At 37.2% G+C, this 16,219-nt stretch overlaps 1 protein-coding gene across 1 annotated transcript in view; it reads left to right on the plus strand.

Moving 5' to 3' along the window:
* The window catches only part of SNCAIP (synuclein alpha interacting protein), a 49,988-nt gene extending 34,905 nt beyond the window's left edge, over positions 1-15,083 (plus strand). Inside the window, exons 8-11 of the mRNA XM_026046611.1 lie at positions 4,462-4,554; positions 7,094-8,153; positions 9,848-9,918; positions 14,570-15,083. Of these exons, the coding sequence (XP_025902396.1) occupies positions 4,462-4,554; positions 7,094-8,153; positions 9,848-9,918; positions 14,570-14,654 (1,309 nt within the window). The 3' untranslated portion in view covers positions 14,655-15,083. The remainder of the gene's footprint in view (positions 1-4,461; positions 4,555-7,093; positions 8,154-9,847; positions 9,919-14,569) is intronic.
* The last annotated feature ends 1,136 nt before the right edge of the window (positions 15,084-16,219 follow it).

Below are 16,219 nucleotides of genomic sequence, written 5' to 3' on the forward strand. Positions count from 1 at the left end.
GGTGTCAAAAGCCTTCCTCAAATCCAGATAGACCACATCTACCACTCTGCCCTCATCTATCCAGCTAGTCACTCCTTCATAGAAGGCGATCAGGTTAGTCAAGCAGGATTTCCCCTTGGTGAATCCATGCTGGCTACTCCTGAGCACCTTCTTCTCCTCCAYGTGTCTGGAGASAGCAGCCAGGATGAGCTGCTCCAGCACTTTCCCGGGGATGGAGGTGAGGCTCACCGGCCTGTAGTTACTCGGGTCCTCCTTCTTGCCYTTTTTGAAGACTGGAGTGACGTTGGCTTTCTTCCAGCCCTCCAGCACCTCCCCCATTCTCCAGGACCTCCCGAAGATGATGGCRAGCGGCTCRGCTATGACATCCGCCAGTTCCCGCAACACTCTGGGGTGCATCCCGTCAGGGCCCATCAGGATTTGTGGGTGTCGAGTTTCCTTAGGTGCTCTCTGACCCACTCTTCCTCTACCCAGAGCAAGTCTTCCTCTCTCCAGCTCTCTTCTTGTGTYCYTAGGGCCTGGGATTCTAGAGGGCTGCCCCTGACAAACACCAAAGCAAAGTTAGTGTTCAGCAGCTCTACTTTCTCGCTGTTTTCCGTAACCAGGATACCCACCCCGTTCACCAGAGCATCAGAAGAGCATCACACTTGAGAACTCTTTCCCTAAGGAAAGTCCACATGAAAATTTTCTTTAGAACAGACTGCCTTGCATTTGGATCTAGCAACACCTACTTTCAAAGGTCCTAAAGCTAAGAAGAAAGAGCTATTTTGATACTGGCACACTGAAAAAAAAAGCCACAAAAGCAAAACAGTAAGATCACACTTGATAAACTATTAACATCTTGCAACTCCTCATGCAAAGCAACTCACATCAATGACATAAAAAGACATGAAAAACCTTCTGAGTTGAACCTAAGTACTACTTTCCTAATTCCTTTCCCTAAGAAGGAAAAGGTTTGTTATTTGAGAGAGGGAAGAACACAATAGCTAGAAAAGTTCCATTGAATCTCCACAAGAGAATGAACTGAGATCTTACCTCAGAAGAGGAGGTGAACCAGGATATTTTCTCCATAGGTAAGCAGAAAAATAGTCCACAAAAGCTGTTTACTTGCTTTAGTATAGAAGTTTTGATTTGCCTCTCTTGCCAAGTATGGTCAATTCAGTAGGATTTTCCAGCTAACGAGGATATCTCAAGACACAGGTTTCTCCCAGAGCCTGAGTAGACTGTTGGCTTCCATTTTGCTTCTTGTGTTCTCTGTAGGTCTTACAATTTTAGTTATTCCCTCACTGATCTCATCARTTGCTTATTTATTATCAAGAAAGCAGACAAGAACTGAAAACCACTATTCGCACAAATACTTTTTATCACTGATAATATTAAAAGTGATTTATTGTTTAGACTTTCCTGGCCTGAACATACAGTCAGAACCAGTGACATAAAATAATGCTTCTCTGCAGTTCTTTTACAAAGGCCAGTTGATTGCAAACCATCCTCCCCACATTCCCAAAGGATTACAGCTGATTGTGCAAACCAATCAATGAACCAGCCACTGAGTGATCTTTATGATAATCAGTCATGCTGAAATCTCTAGCAAGGCAATGGTCAAAACAAATCTTGAGGCAAAAGACGAGGATCAGAAAATGACTGAATATTCTCTGTCGCAACCACTTTCCTATATTCTGTAGACAAAATCCATGCTTCTCCTCAAACTTCATAGAATAGCTATAAAAATAGCTGAATAAATAAAAATGCTTATGTATTTAAAATATGATACAAGCGTGTTGTTTGCTTGCATGGGCAAGAGTGAGAGCTATATAAAAATATACTACTAAACTCAGTATAAATTTTACAAAATTTATCTCCTGTTTACTTAGATGAACTTTTTTTTCCCTCTTTTCTGGTCCTGTAGAGTGTTCACTGTTTGTCAATGTCCTTGACAAACGAAATCAGTCAGAATAGCATGGAGGACATTTCATTAGCGCCCAGTGCCTCAGCATGGTTCATGTTCAGTGGCTGAGCTCCCTGACTTCTTTGGGAGCAAGCTTGAGTCTACAGTTATATAAAGAAATACACCAATGTCCTTATATAGTGCTTGGGACTGTTATCTAAACTACATAAGACCTTCAGAATTTTGACATTAAATATTATACAGTAAATTGACCCTTAAAGCTAAAGTGATCTTCTTGTCTCCTGAATGTGTCTACTTTAAATACTTARCTCTATTGCTAAGAAATCCAAGAAGTTGTGATCTGTCAGTTTTCAATGTTAATTTCYGTACATACGTGTATTTTTATTTATATATATATAAAATGTACAGTGTGTATATACATGCTTAGGACATGTGTGTAATATAATACATATATAACATATAATGTATACACACTACATATACATATTGCAGATATAGATAGCATATATTTCATRTATTTTATATATAAATACATTGTATATTATAAAATGTATAAAATGTGTCTGTATGTGTATTTATAKGTGTATTTGGCTTACATAGCTAGAAGGATGTGAGGGGGCTTTCTATACTGGAAAACATGTACAGTATAGACCAAATGACAAAATTAAGGGAACTGATTATTTTAGTATATTAAAATGTTTACCTAGAATGTGGTTGCTCATTAGAAGAAGTGTCAGACATTTAAAGTTACAAGAAGCCATCATGTACCTCTCTGGAAAAATTTCTTTCCCATTAATTCTTACTGAATTCTTACTAGACTTCAAAATTATCTAGATATTCAGAAATAGATATTGAGAAAATTGTAAAAAAAAAAAAACAGATAAAGAGTATCACAGTCTAATCCCAAATTAAAATTTTCCTGGCTCTCAAAGGAGGGTATCTGGGGAGCTGCAATATAAGCCAGTGCTGACAGATGGTAGGAGTGATTTTAAAATAGTAAAAGGAAATGTGTAGGCGAGAGGAAGGAAGCAGGAAAATTAAAGGAAGAAAAGGTCTATGTAAAGCAGGACTTTGTTCAAAAATGTGATGGCAAGGCAGTATGTCAACCTCATAGCTTTTATTTCCTTAGTACTTTTCAGATCCACTCTGATATTTTACAAGTAGAGATGTTTATTTTTTGTCAGCCCTGAGAGTACAACGCACAGTCCAAAAAGTCATCTGGCTTCTTTCTGGCGTTGACGTTGCCAGCTATAAAGACTCTGCATTTGGAACGTAGTTAACTGTTCTGCTGACGGTATGTGAACTAGGAAAGAATCCAGTTTACTGTCAAAGAACTGTATTAGTTCTTGAGATCTAATAAGATTAAAAGTACTAAAAACATGTTAGCTGTACAGCAACTGAAGCAGATACTGAAAGAAACAGGTAAAAAGTCTTTTTCACATGATCATTTTTTAAAATTAGAGCCTCACTCAAAATAACATATCTTTATCCATGAATGGAAGACAGACTAAAACCAAATGTGCTATTTGTCTTCCAGATAAAAGATAGGATATATACAGTAGTAAGAAGCTGGAAATTTCTCTTTCCCAGTACTTATACAGTTTGTAGTGGTGCTTGAACTTAAAATATGTCACTAAATGAATAAATGTTACTTGTTGTACTCCATAATTTAAAGTGATGTTTACATGTTAGAGTGAAAGGTCGATATTGGATGGGGTGGAGAAAGGCAAATTGATTTATTCATTTATTTTATTAGAAGTACTTGAAGATTTGCAGAAGGTAATTTTGTTAAACTGAGAGAACTTTTTTTTCAAATAAACCTTTGTTTATAGGTGTGTTACCCTTGATAAGGTAGCATTCTCCTAGGTAGATAAAACCTCGATGAGTTTATTTTCTGGTGTCAGTTAATACCTTCTATTCTTTTTTTTAATGTTGCTGTCTRAAATTGTTGTGAAGCACAATTTTACCAGAGGTTATGTGGGTGTGGAGCACTTGTAGGACCTTGGGGAAGTTTGTGCAGGARGCAGTTAAAGCTATTCCTGCTCTTCTGGAATACAGAGGGACATATTTAGCTCTGTCCTGCAGGAAGAAGCAGGCTGGACCAGCTCTATGCAGTGGGCAAAAGCTCCTCTCAGAGTTTCTTAGCAGTGAGGAGAAAGCAGTTTTGAGAACAGCAGTTTTGAGAAGTTTGCTCTAACATTACTTATTTCTGGAATATTATTTTTAATGAATCATTATGTGACTTTAAACTGCTAGTTATGATCCCACACATCTTTGTATATAATATAATAAATAATTCCTGGTAAGTAAGCATCTCTTTCATGATACTGTACAGTAATTGCCCAGTATGCACAGGGATTCAGAGACAGCTTACAGGAGAACTAACTCCTTTGTTTATGTTCATATTTAAAATCTATGTCTTTGTTTCCTACTTAAATTATAGGTGAATGGAACTTCTGAGTATAAAATTAAGCATGTGACATCGTTGTGCTTTGCTATACTAAGGCTGACAATTTTAAGGCTGACAGGTTAAACAGTTTTATATATTCTTGCAGGCAGACAATGGAACGTGTGACGTTACAGAATCAACTACAGCAGCTTTTAGAAACCCAGCGGCCAGAGGGCAAGTCACTGCCCATGACTCCAAGGTAAAATGACTGAAATGTTACTGTATCTTATATTTGAGAAGTTTCGTGCTCTAACTGCTATGCAGAGAAGCTATGACCTGCCTAAATATTAAATGGCTTCTGTCAAAGTAAATGTGTTTCTTCTACCTTGTGGGCTTAGAGCTGAGCTGCAAGAATTTTACATCATGAAGTTATGTGAATACTGGATATTTTGAGTATGAAATTAATAGTCTCTGTTCTGCAGAAAAGTAAAACTCAGATTTACGGTGGAACAGAATATATTTTGTATTGGATGAATAGCAGAGAATTGTAGAAACCCCTAGGAAAGTTGTAAAGTTTGACCTTGTGGTGGTCCACCATACGTTCCTGGCAGCTGTAATTTATAAAGCCAGTTGCCAGCAAAACCTGCTTTCAGATTAATAAGACTCTTTATGCTCATGAAATTTTGCCTGTAGTAGCTTATGTAAAAAGTCAAAGCTCCAGAAATTTTATGTTTCATTTATATTCTGTCAGTCTCAGTCCCAGAAATAAACAAAAAAGACTGAAAGAARAAAAGAGGGACCTTTCAAATAAAGGCACAGGACTGGAGCCTGAAATCTCCCAATTCTGCATAAATTTCCAGTGTAATGTGTGTAAGTCAAGTAAGCACACAACTTCATATGCATAGCAATCTCAAGCACATACTAAAAGGGAAAAAGTGACTGAAGTGTAAGAAGGATTCAGTTCATTGTTATTTTCTAAKTCAGTATTTCTATCTAGAAATATATACTATTTCTATATATTTCTATATAGAAAATACATTTTTCCTTATTTCAGAGTTCTAGGAAACTAAATATAAGTTAAAGTACAAAGCCACTACAAAAACTGCTGTTGGCATTGATGGTCTGAGCCTTGGACCATCAAGTGTGAAGATGTAGGTACAGTGACTGCTTTCTTTTCCATTTTTAATGAATCTCATACATTTAAGAAAAACACTTGTTTTTCTTYTTAGCTCCTTGTTTCTGAATTAAGTTTGTCAGTGCTTCATGCAAATGCAAGTCATTATGGAACTAAATGACAAAGGCATTGTGTTTGGAGATGTATTCGCATAAAGGAGTATGGGCTAGGAGAAGACTGAAAACTAGCAAATCCAAGCTATTGCTAACATAGAAATCCACCCTGGGAAGAATTGTTCCATCCTTTTTAAATGGACTCATGTTCCTTGTCTTCGCTGTCTGCTAGTTCAGCAGAGACAATGGGACCAAATACTGTCTTCCAGTACATTTGGTTTCTGCGATTTTTGCTGGCTGCAATTTCCAAGTGATTTCAGTTCTGAGTAGTGGGGAGCACCAGAACTGTTTCACTTTCAGTATTGAATAAGATCAGGTGAGAGGACACCTCTCATCATTCGTTATTTTTGTAGAAGGATAGKTTTCAACACCTTTTTAATTAACTGGGTTAGTCTAAAAATGGTGCTGCATTATTTTAGCTTTGATTTCATAATTAATTGCTGCCTTTCTTTGCAGCTAGAGCTCACATGTGGATATGATCATCTTCTAAAGAGGCGGTAGCAGATATAATAGAATGAAATCCTTTTAATAGAAATGTCTCTTCTAGATACATGTATATTCTTTAGTGATATTATGTCAGTTTGCATACTTTCCAACATAAAAATAGTTCATAGTGGATTGAGGATGAAGTGGCTGGTAATATATGTGAATTTTATACATGGTTGTACACAGTGTTTTGTAAACTGTATGGACTCATCAGAACAGAATTTTCTTGGAATTGGGAGGAAAAGTGATTCATGGATTTAGTGGCTCACACCAACCTTAATTTTGTCACTTCACCCTTGCTCAGTGGTTTATAATAATAATGTGGAATATCATGAGCTCTCCATTATGTCATGTGGAAAGAAATAGTCTCTGTAACTTACATTCTTTACAAATCAAACTTGAGACTACTGTTTCCTCACTTTTTACCATCTGGAGTCCTAAATTTAATTTACTGTTCTAAGTACTGAAATAAATTCATGTCACCTTTTTCATGCTTTTAGTATTTCATAGCTGAAAAGGTTCTAAGTGTGAATGGGCTGTCTTTYTATGTAGTCTTCTATGGCTGTTATTAATACCAGATGAAGTTTAAGATTTATGAGATCACTGCAATGCGGAGAGACAGTATTTTTGCTGTATTTAGAATAGACTACTTTTATTTTATGATGTGATTTCTAGAGTAGAGCATCTCATTTTAGTTTTGTGTGTTTTATTTGTTTACTTATTTACCTTGTAAATCATGTCAGGCCCACAGAAATAAGAAACAGTAGATTTTCTAAAACTATCCCCTGAAAGTCATCTTTGATATTGAAATGAAAGGAACCTAATTAGGAATGGAAACAGTTTACCTCCTTCTCTGTGTAATCTTCACTCCAGCATCAGAGTAATGAATTCCATGTGAGTAACAATGAAAAGGATAAGTAATGATAAGCTGAGACAGATTCRAATGCTGGGAATGGCAGTTTCGTATTTTGTATATTCGTTGATTTGGCCTTGGTACTGAAATCTTCTCTCTTTTTTTCTTTAAGCTCGCCATCTTCTCCTGTTTCTGGCAAACCCCAGTGGAAACCCTCTGAAGCAGATGAATTGTGTCTACCAAAAAGCAAATTGAGCACCCAAGATGGGATTCAGATTCTTGGCAGCTTGGGAACTTCTAGCCGCACTCGGGCCAAGATAAAAGATGAGGACTCAGATAAAATCCTGCGCCAGTTGTTGGGAAAGGAAATCTCTGAAAATGTCTGTATGCAGGAAAAGCTTTCTTTGGAATTTCAGGATGTTCATGCTTCCTCCAAGAATGTGAAGAAGATTCTACCAGAAAAAAGGGAGCTGAAGTTAGCCAGACTTAGGCAACTTATGCAGAGATCTCTCAGTGAGTCTGACACAGACTCAACTAATTCTGAGGACCATAAGAACACACCTGTGAAAAGAACTGACAAACCAAGGCCTCAACCCATAGTGGAAAATGTTGAGAGCACAGAAAGTCTGCATCTGATGATAAAGAAACACACTGCAGCAGCAGGGCGCCGCTTCCCTTTCGGTATGAGAGCTTCTAAGTCTGTGGATGGCCACAGTCCTTCGCCTACTTCAGAGAGCAGCGATCCAGACAATGAATCCCAGTATCAGTCTGGTGCTGTATCACAGAGCCAGTTTTCTGGAGACAGCTGTCCATCCAGCTCTGACAGCGCTGCTGCTCAAAAGGTTGCCACAAGCCCCAAGAGTGCTCTCAAGTCTCCATCTTCAAAGCGCAGAACTTCACAAAATTTGAAACTCAGAGTAACCTTTGAGGAGCCTGTGGTGCAGGTGGAACTARCAGAGACAGAACTGAATGAGGAAAAGGATAAAGAGCGGGGCAAAGCACTTTCGCGAACTCCACCCAGCAGTGGTGAGCCGGCTGGGGACCTGTTGAAAAGGCCCTTTGGAACCTTTAGATCCATAATGGAGACACTGAGTGGCAACCAGAATAACAACAACAACTGTCAAACAGCAAACCTGATCAAAACCTCAACGCTCCCTTTTACCTCATTAGGAAAGAAGACAAATGATGGCAAAGGAAATTCAGCAACTCCCACAAAAGGAAGAAACAAGACAGTAAGTGCACTGAAAGGAGGAAGGGCCTTTTCTACTCTTCTTTCATAGTAATGAGTAGTTTTGAGAAAGACTACCTTGCTATAGCAAAAGAACTCACACAAATAACCTACTGTATTTGACCAGTAGTCAAAGTGGATTGACTAATCCACTGTCTTAATTTTGGAAGGCTTTTTCAAGGAATGTCAGGTGTTGCTTGTATGCGCAGTCTGTGCRCACAGGGCATTTACTCTCCATCAAAAGCTCTCCACAAAGATGTGATTYATCAGGAATGGATATTTGGTCTTGTGAGAATGTCAAGCTTGAATCCATGGGATTTGTAATGACAAGCCCAGTCCTATATTGCCTCAAACAATATGGGCAACAGGATGAAAACAGATACCACATAAAAATAGGAAATATAGCAAAACTGGTTGTACGGCCATGCCCTAGGTGCCTAAGCTATGAGTGCCTAATGTCTTGTAATGTCTTTTGCCCCCTGTCTCCTCACAGTACCTCCTCTTGRCTGGCTTGAACACAATTGAATTCAGGTCATCGCCTTACCACAGGCAGTAGAAAGGGGGTTTACTCCAGTCAGAAGACTTACTCTCTTGTCCAAAGCAGGGAGAAAAATTACTCTGAACAAATACCTCTTGCAAGAGATCTGAATGAAAATGGAGATGGGAAGTACAGTGAGCACAGTGTGTTTCTGTAGAGCAAAGAGGAGAAGCATGGATATCTGGAGATAAAAACAGAGTGAGAGGGAGTGCTACATCATTTAATCCTCTGTGAAAGTGATGGTGGGAGGGAAGAGGTGGACAGAAAGACATAAAGTCATTTCAAGATGAAGATAAAAAACAAATAAAAAGCAGGTCAAGAGAAGGAGGAGGGGAAATAGTAAATTATATACTGTAAAAAGTATGGCAAGTTATTAGGAGAAAAACACAGGATAATCTTAGGCATAGAGAAGGCAAAATAGCATAGAAAATAAAAAGTAGAAAGAGAAAATAGAAAATAGTGAAAATGCTCCATATTAGTGGATACTGTGGATAGAAAGTGTCATACTACAATGCTAGATAAAAGTAATACTTCAAAGCAGACCTAATAGTCTAGGTTATATTGGAAGTGCACTTAATAAATTTTACCAAAAAAACATAATGTAGGCTGCTGAGCTGAGCCTTTAATAACTAATTGTATAGATGAACTGCCAGCTTAACAAAGAAGTGTTTTGATAATGATAAATTTGAAAGGGAAAATTGTATTCTTTTAGTGATAGAAAAAAAAAAAAGACAATCTGTCTTCAGAGATGTTCTGAGAGGAAATAATTTCATGAGTGGCTTTCATATTCACCTAAGAAGTTTGAAGAATTTGATGAGGGCATTTCAACAGTATTGAGACACTGTAAAATGCCTGCTACCTGTGAAAGGGCCACATTTGCATGTTCTGTGGTCAAACATCAAGCTATAGGAAAAATAAACTTTCATACCAGCTCAAAGAATCCCAGCACATGCCTTGAAGAGGTAACAGATCTAGCCTTGTTTTATAACTTAAACAAACAAAAGTGTTAAAAAGTTGCTGTGGATATTTGACTGCATGTCTTGATCCGTATCATTCATGTTCTGCTATTCATGTTATCTTATTCATGATAGGTTTCCACATTATGCATGTGATAAGCTCATTGCATGTTTTCAACTGTTTTGTATGTTGTACTTCCTTAGGATCCTTACTTCAGCTACACCAGTCTTTTCACTAGCACGCTGAATGAAGAACATCTGTGTAACTATGCTTGGTATGTGCTTATGCATGGGGAAGTTCAGCTTTTTTGTCACTTGTTTTCTCTAATTGCATGCTTGCTAAAATTACTCATAACCGACATAGTAGGATTGATTGATTGATGCACAAGAAGGGAAATCAGTGAATAGATAAATACATAAATTCCTAGGAAAATAGAAATTTATGTTGGATTTTTGCTGCTTTCACCAATGAAGTGGCCAGAAGATTTCAGTTGTAAGTGTGTATAAAAAGTAGYTATAAATCCACTAGGGAATTTAGCTCACTTTGGCTGAGTATTCAGCCTCTGTTGAATGGAAGTCAAATACCAGATGAGAGTGAAAATTAAATTTCCTCCCATGAAAAAAGTAAAAACACCACAGTTCTCTAGCTATAGAGTACAGAAAAGAACTTGAAGCATAATGCTGAAGTACAGTGCTCTCTTATTTTTGCACATTTTCCTTCATACTTTTGAAGTTAAATCAATTTTTTAAAATATTGATAACTTTTAGGAGTATGCCATGAGGAATATCAGGCAGATAGAGGCTAGTCTTTCAAGATTAAGGAAGCACTGGAAAAAAATTTTGCTTGATAAGTGTATGTTTGTTTTATAAGCAAATGCTTTATAATATTTCTTGTCACTCTTGTGCTCCTATAACAGTTCCAGAATTTATATAATGATAGGGTTTTTTTCTTTTAAACTGAGATGTAAATCCTTTCATGAAGCTTGGAAACGATTATTGTTCRTACCAAAGGTATACATTCGCAGGCACTTCTGTGGAAAGTTATAAATTAATCATTCTGTAGTTTAGGTGCTTAAGTTATTTCTAAGTTTTTCTTCTCTAAATATCTAAGAGATTTCCTTACTCAGTTGTTTTCTAATGCCAGAAACTTCCTWTATTCAAAAGCACAATTTTCATAATTCAAAAGGGAGTCTTTTTCCAAAATCATTGACATAGCATATGTGAGGTCAGAAATACAACTGTAAAGTTCATTTCAGAATATTCATTCTCTCCTGAAAATACAGAAGAATTCTGGTGTAGAAGCTGCCTGTCCTGTCGCAGTTCCATGTACATATGTGAGTGGCCTCCTGTCAAATGCCCAGCTCTCCATCYGCACAGTGGGGACATCCAAGATAAGCTTATACATATGTGAGAACCATCACACAGATGTAGCCTGTTCTTGTCATGGGGTCTTGCCACACATAAATAGTCCTGTGTGAGAAGTCCCCAGCAAAATGGYATTTCCTTTTATTTTCACGTAAGAGATATTGGGAGTCTGGCTGCAACTTTTGGAGTCGCCTGCTGGGAGAGCAAGGCTCAGAGTTGAGCCCGTGGTTCTACCCATCCTGGCAGACATATGAGCCACCATGGCCCCAGCCTGCTCCCCCTTGCAGTGCTCCCTTGGCAGTGCAGAAAAGCAAAGAATGAATTTAAGGAAAGTTTCCAGCCATTCCCAAAGTGGAAGGWCTGATGTAGGTGGGGACAGAGAAAGCATCTCAAGAGCAAGTGTGTGCCTGAGCCATTCTTTCTTGTTTCAAGGAGAGGGAGAAGGTTTGAGCAACACTTTCTGGTGCTGCATGCAGTGAAAGAGCAGCTTGAGGAGGTTCTCCTCACACCCATTTACTAGACAAAAGTGGGCAAATGTGGTGCGAAATTTCCAAAATTGACATAAAAATGGAAAACATCCTCTGCATCTCGAAAGTCAGAATGCCAGCCTTAAAGAGCTCAGAACTCCCAGCACAGTGTTTGTGACATTTTTTAGTCCATTTCATGTTTTTTAGATGAGCAAAGTGGGTGGCTACCCTTTCTCCACTTSATGTTGCCGTGTAGGCTGTGCAGCTTACTGTTAGAAGAACGTTGCCATCGTGCACTACGTGTCCCTGGACACAGTCTAAATTTTTCTATGAATGAACCTTTTTGCAAAATGGTGCAGTCTTGTAGTTTTAAACCTTTGTAGATGATTATACTGGCAGGCTGTATTACTGGACATTATAGGAAATTCCATTATAGGAAATCTGTCTGGAATGAAGTGGCCTTCTGGTCTACCAGATTACAKCTGCTTTTTATTCAACTTCTTTTGCTTTTGCTTTATGTTTTCATTCAAAATATTCACTTAAYTTAAGGTCTTGTACTTGGCTTGTTCAGATTGTTCATAGCTTAACAATGAAAAATTATATTAAATTTTCTAGTGTAAGATTAGGTAGACCCTATTTCTTGTAAGAGCCTAAGAGAGCATTGTAGAGGATGGATTGAGATATTTTTCCCTTTTTGGAAGGATTTGCCAGTTTCTTCTGGATTACTATTCCAAGCAAATGTCTGTAGTTATTTCCATCCTACATGTAAGTGAAAGGACAGTGACCTTTTCCTTCCCACACTTAAAATCATTTAAGCTATGCAGAACAATAAAGTGAGCACTAACTCACCTTGTCAGTACAAAGCTTTGTATTAGCTGCAGCTCTCAACATCTGAAGATGCCTTCATTTAATACTTCAGGGTATATCAGCAAAATTTACCATCAGAGTTCTGTCAGGTAATAGTCTGGACACTTCTAAAATTATATATAGGTCTAATGTAGCAGATTTTACACTGCCTGATATAGYGCTGAATAAATTACAGCGTTGGTCCAAATCTATGTTCTAGAAAATAAGATGTTTATCATTATATCTTTATTATCTTTCCCATAATATTAAAGATGTTATCTTCAGATATWAAGATGTTATTATATATGTATGAATATACATATTCAGATATAAAGAAATTATTAAAATAAAGATATGATCTTTATAATAATTACATTTTAATAATTCATAGTATAAAATGCATAGTAAATACATCCCAGTATAATGTAGACCTTGTTCCAGGCATTCAATGGTAGTTCTGTTGTGAACTTCTACGATTACATAGAGTGCCAGTTGTGTAAGGGGGTGGTGAGTATTCATCTGGTGGTGCAGGCACCAGAAGATACTAGAAAATTAGTTAATTATTAACAGTATTACTAGTGTATTTCCCTCCGGTCAGCAGGCAGAGGAGACAGTTGTAAAAGGCATGTCTGATCTGCGTTGTCATCTAGAGATACCTGCAGTAGCTAGAGAAAAAGCACTTGCAGATGGTGGTGGAGCTGCAAAGTGGGATGTGTGGAGTGGGATGTGTGCAAGCTTCTGCTGCTTACACAGTGCAGCTGTGGGGACTCACCCATAACATCTTTCAGTGCTGCAAAATAAGATAACAGGATAGTTAATGAAGTTGTCGCAGTCTTGCGAGACATCTTTTAACAGAGCTCCACAGTTAACACTTATATGTACTGTTAATAACAGCAATTCATGGTAAGTGATAAAAAAACGTGTCAAAAGCTTCAGTGTTACTGTTTTTCTTCCTCAAATTCGTGTCTACCAGTTCTACTTCATCCCACTCKATTCTTTGTCTTTTGCACTTACTTTTGGTGTGCAGGCCGCTGTAATCGAGATGAGTGGAAAAGACTTAAAAATAAAATGGCACCTCATCCCCACATATTCGGATGTGCGAGTACGATCGCTGAGGAGGCCATCTCCTGATAAACCCTGTGGGAGCCACAAGTCTGTTTAAGCATACTAAGTGTCAGTCTTTGGCGGGTCTTGAGCTCTTTGTGGTGCATGTAGGCTGGAATAAATTAAAGCAATCTGCTTTACAAGAATCAGGCTCACAAATACATGAGCTTCAGGCAAGCTTTTTATAGACATTTCCCTTGCCCTTTGCTGTGGGTTTTTAACTTCCCTGCATGATCTGTCCTTTGTAACAACCACCAGTTAGTCATGATTATATAGTAGGAATTTTGTTGTTAGGTAGTAATAACTAAAAATAAGACATTTAAACCTTTTGAAAGTTGCTGTGGCCTAGATGTTTTATTCAAAATCCCCTACCTCAAGGAGATAATCCTCAAGGCATGAATGAGGAACAGGTTGGGCATTCAAATTACGCATTATGAAAGGAACTAAGGAAATTAGATGTTTTTTTTCCTGTTCTTATTGGGAAGCTGATCTTTGTGTTACAGAGTAGATTTTTTTTAAATGAACATGATGTTAAAATGAGGATAAATTACAGAGAAAGGAGCCTTATGTAATTAAATATAAATATGTAATTAAATTTTAATGATTTGAATTAGGATTTTGCTTATATTACATTAAAAGAGATATGGGCATGGTTGAAAAAATTTAAGGAGAATGACTGCTTGTTTTTTTTCCCACTGCTTCAGTTACCACCTTCTGCTTAAGCAGATACATAAAGTAAGGCCTACAAATCACTCATTTACATCACTTACACCTACAAATCAATTGTAATGGATCTTCACCATTATGATACTTTTCACAAAAAAAAAATCTAGTTTTTGTACACTTTGTTCATTACAAAAACATTTTGACAATGCCCTAATTCATGATTTCACTCACAAAGTTCTTGGTTTCTTTTCCCATTTCCAGTTTTCAATGCAGAATAGTAGCTAAAAGAAAGTTAGTAAGAATCTGCGATATTGAGAAATATTGTATGTAGTACATGCCTAGAGAAGTAAGCCCAGAGAGAACGATTAATTCAAAGTTCAAAATTGGAAAACTGAATAAAACATAGTAAACAAAGACAATACAAATCCATCTATATTGTTAGTGTTAACATGAGTAATTTTCTTCTTTTTCTCTCCAGGCATGATGATATCAATAAGAAAAACCAGAAATCTTACAGTCACAAAAGTACTGAAGAACCAGAGCTGCAGGAATTCTTCCTCTAAACCACATCTCATGATGTCTCTCACTTTATTTGAAATGCCTGAGATATATCCTTTAAACACTAATAGGAGACATATCCCTCACCAGCAAAACAACAAACTGTTAGAATGCCTTAATTTGTAGCAGTTAGACCATATACAAAACCTTTTTTTTATGATATATGTGTATATGTAACTTGTTTGTAAGCTGTACTGTGTAAAGGCATGTGTGAACAAGAGTAATGGTTTGAAAATTGTTACGACACAGGCAACCCTCCAAAATGTTTGTTGGCCATGGAACACATTTTTTACTTCATCTATTGCATGGATATAGTGTCATATTTCTTTATATCCCTTCCCCAGTGACATATACTGTAAAAGTATCAGCTAGGACTCTGCCTGCTCAGCTCCTCAATGAGTCCATAGCAAAAGCATTGATTTCTTTTTTCAAGTTTTGTTTCTTGTTGTTTCTATTTTTTGTATAAAGGAAATAAAGACCGTGTTAATAGGAAATTTTGTGTGCAGATATTTCTCATATTTCAGTCATTCTACCTTTCAGCTTCAGATGGTTTATTGGTCTTTTTGGTGTTCTTTTGGGTGATAATGAGGCAATGTCCAGCACCAAGATTTCAGTACAGAAAATCAGGTGATTTTTCAAAAATTGCTTTAATGCTTAATGRTCCTTTTACAGCTTTAAAATGTGAAGAATTAAACTGCATAAATGCAGTTTTAAATTACTACTTTTTATTATTTGCTGAGCCTAGGTAATGTATTCAGCACTTTTCAAATTGCTTTGTGGTCTATTAAGACCCACTTGGATTCGCTCGAAGTTGTCATGGTCCTTTCATTGAATGCACTTGGAACCTTTTGGAAAAAAAAGTGAACCTCTGATCTCATACAGAATTAACTATTTTTCTTGTAAATGTCAATGTTTGTTAGATCTATCATACAGCACAAGATCCCAAAACAGGCTACTAGGCAATTCTTATGTGACATATTTATTTGTACCGAATATTGATTTATTTTGATAATGCTGATCTGTTTCCATTTGAAGACTGCCGTGGTTTGTGAGAAAGATGCTAAGACGCAAAAATTTATTTCAGTCAATGTTCTAATAAAAAAGAGGGAAATCAAAGGAGGTTTGCCAAAGAACTTTTTCATCCCAAATAAAATGTTCCACAATTCTGAAATTATACAGATTGAATTCCCGCAGTTACAGAASTAGCTGTAAATAATGTAGAGCCCTGAAGGATTTTGATGAAATACAATGGTGTCATTTTCAATGTTCTCTTGCCTAACTTTTACTGTGTAAATCWTAATGATTTGGTTTCTTCTCTAGTCATTGGGGAGAAGGAGGTATTTCTTGAATGCAATTCATCCTCCCTCTTTTAGATACCTTATTTATAGAAATTCTGGTCTAATCCCACTGACTACTGGAGAAGTCTAGGTAGCTAACTTGGAAGATTTACTGAGCATTTGGATACTGGTAACTAAATGAGAAGATTGGCTTTCTTTGGGTCACTCTGCAGAATGTTGTCAAGTTTATCCTTGCAGCTGCCATAAACCAATGCCCTCAGCACCCTGCCTGC

This window comes from Nothoprocta perdicaria, unplaced genomic scaffold (assembly GCF_003342845.1).
Source record: "Nothoprocta perdicaria isolate Ctin4 unplaced genomic scaffold, notPer1 scaffold_45, whole genome shotgun sequence".
In the NCBI taxonomy this organism is placed as follows: domain Eukaryota; kingdom Metazoa; phylum Chordata; class Aves; order Tinamiformes; family Tinamidae; genus Nothoprocta; species Nothoprocta perdicaria.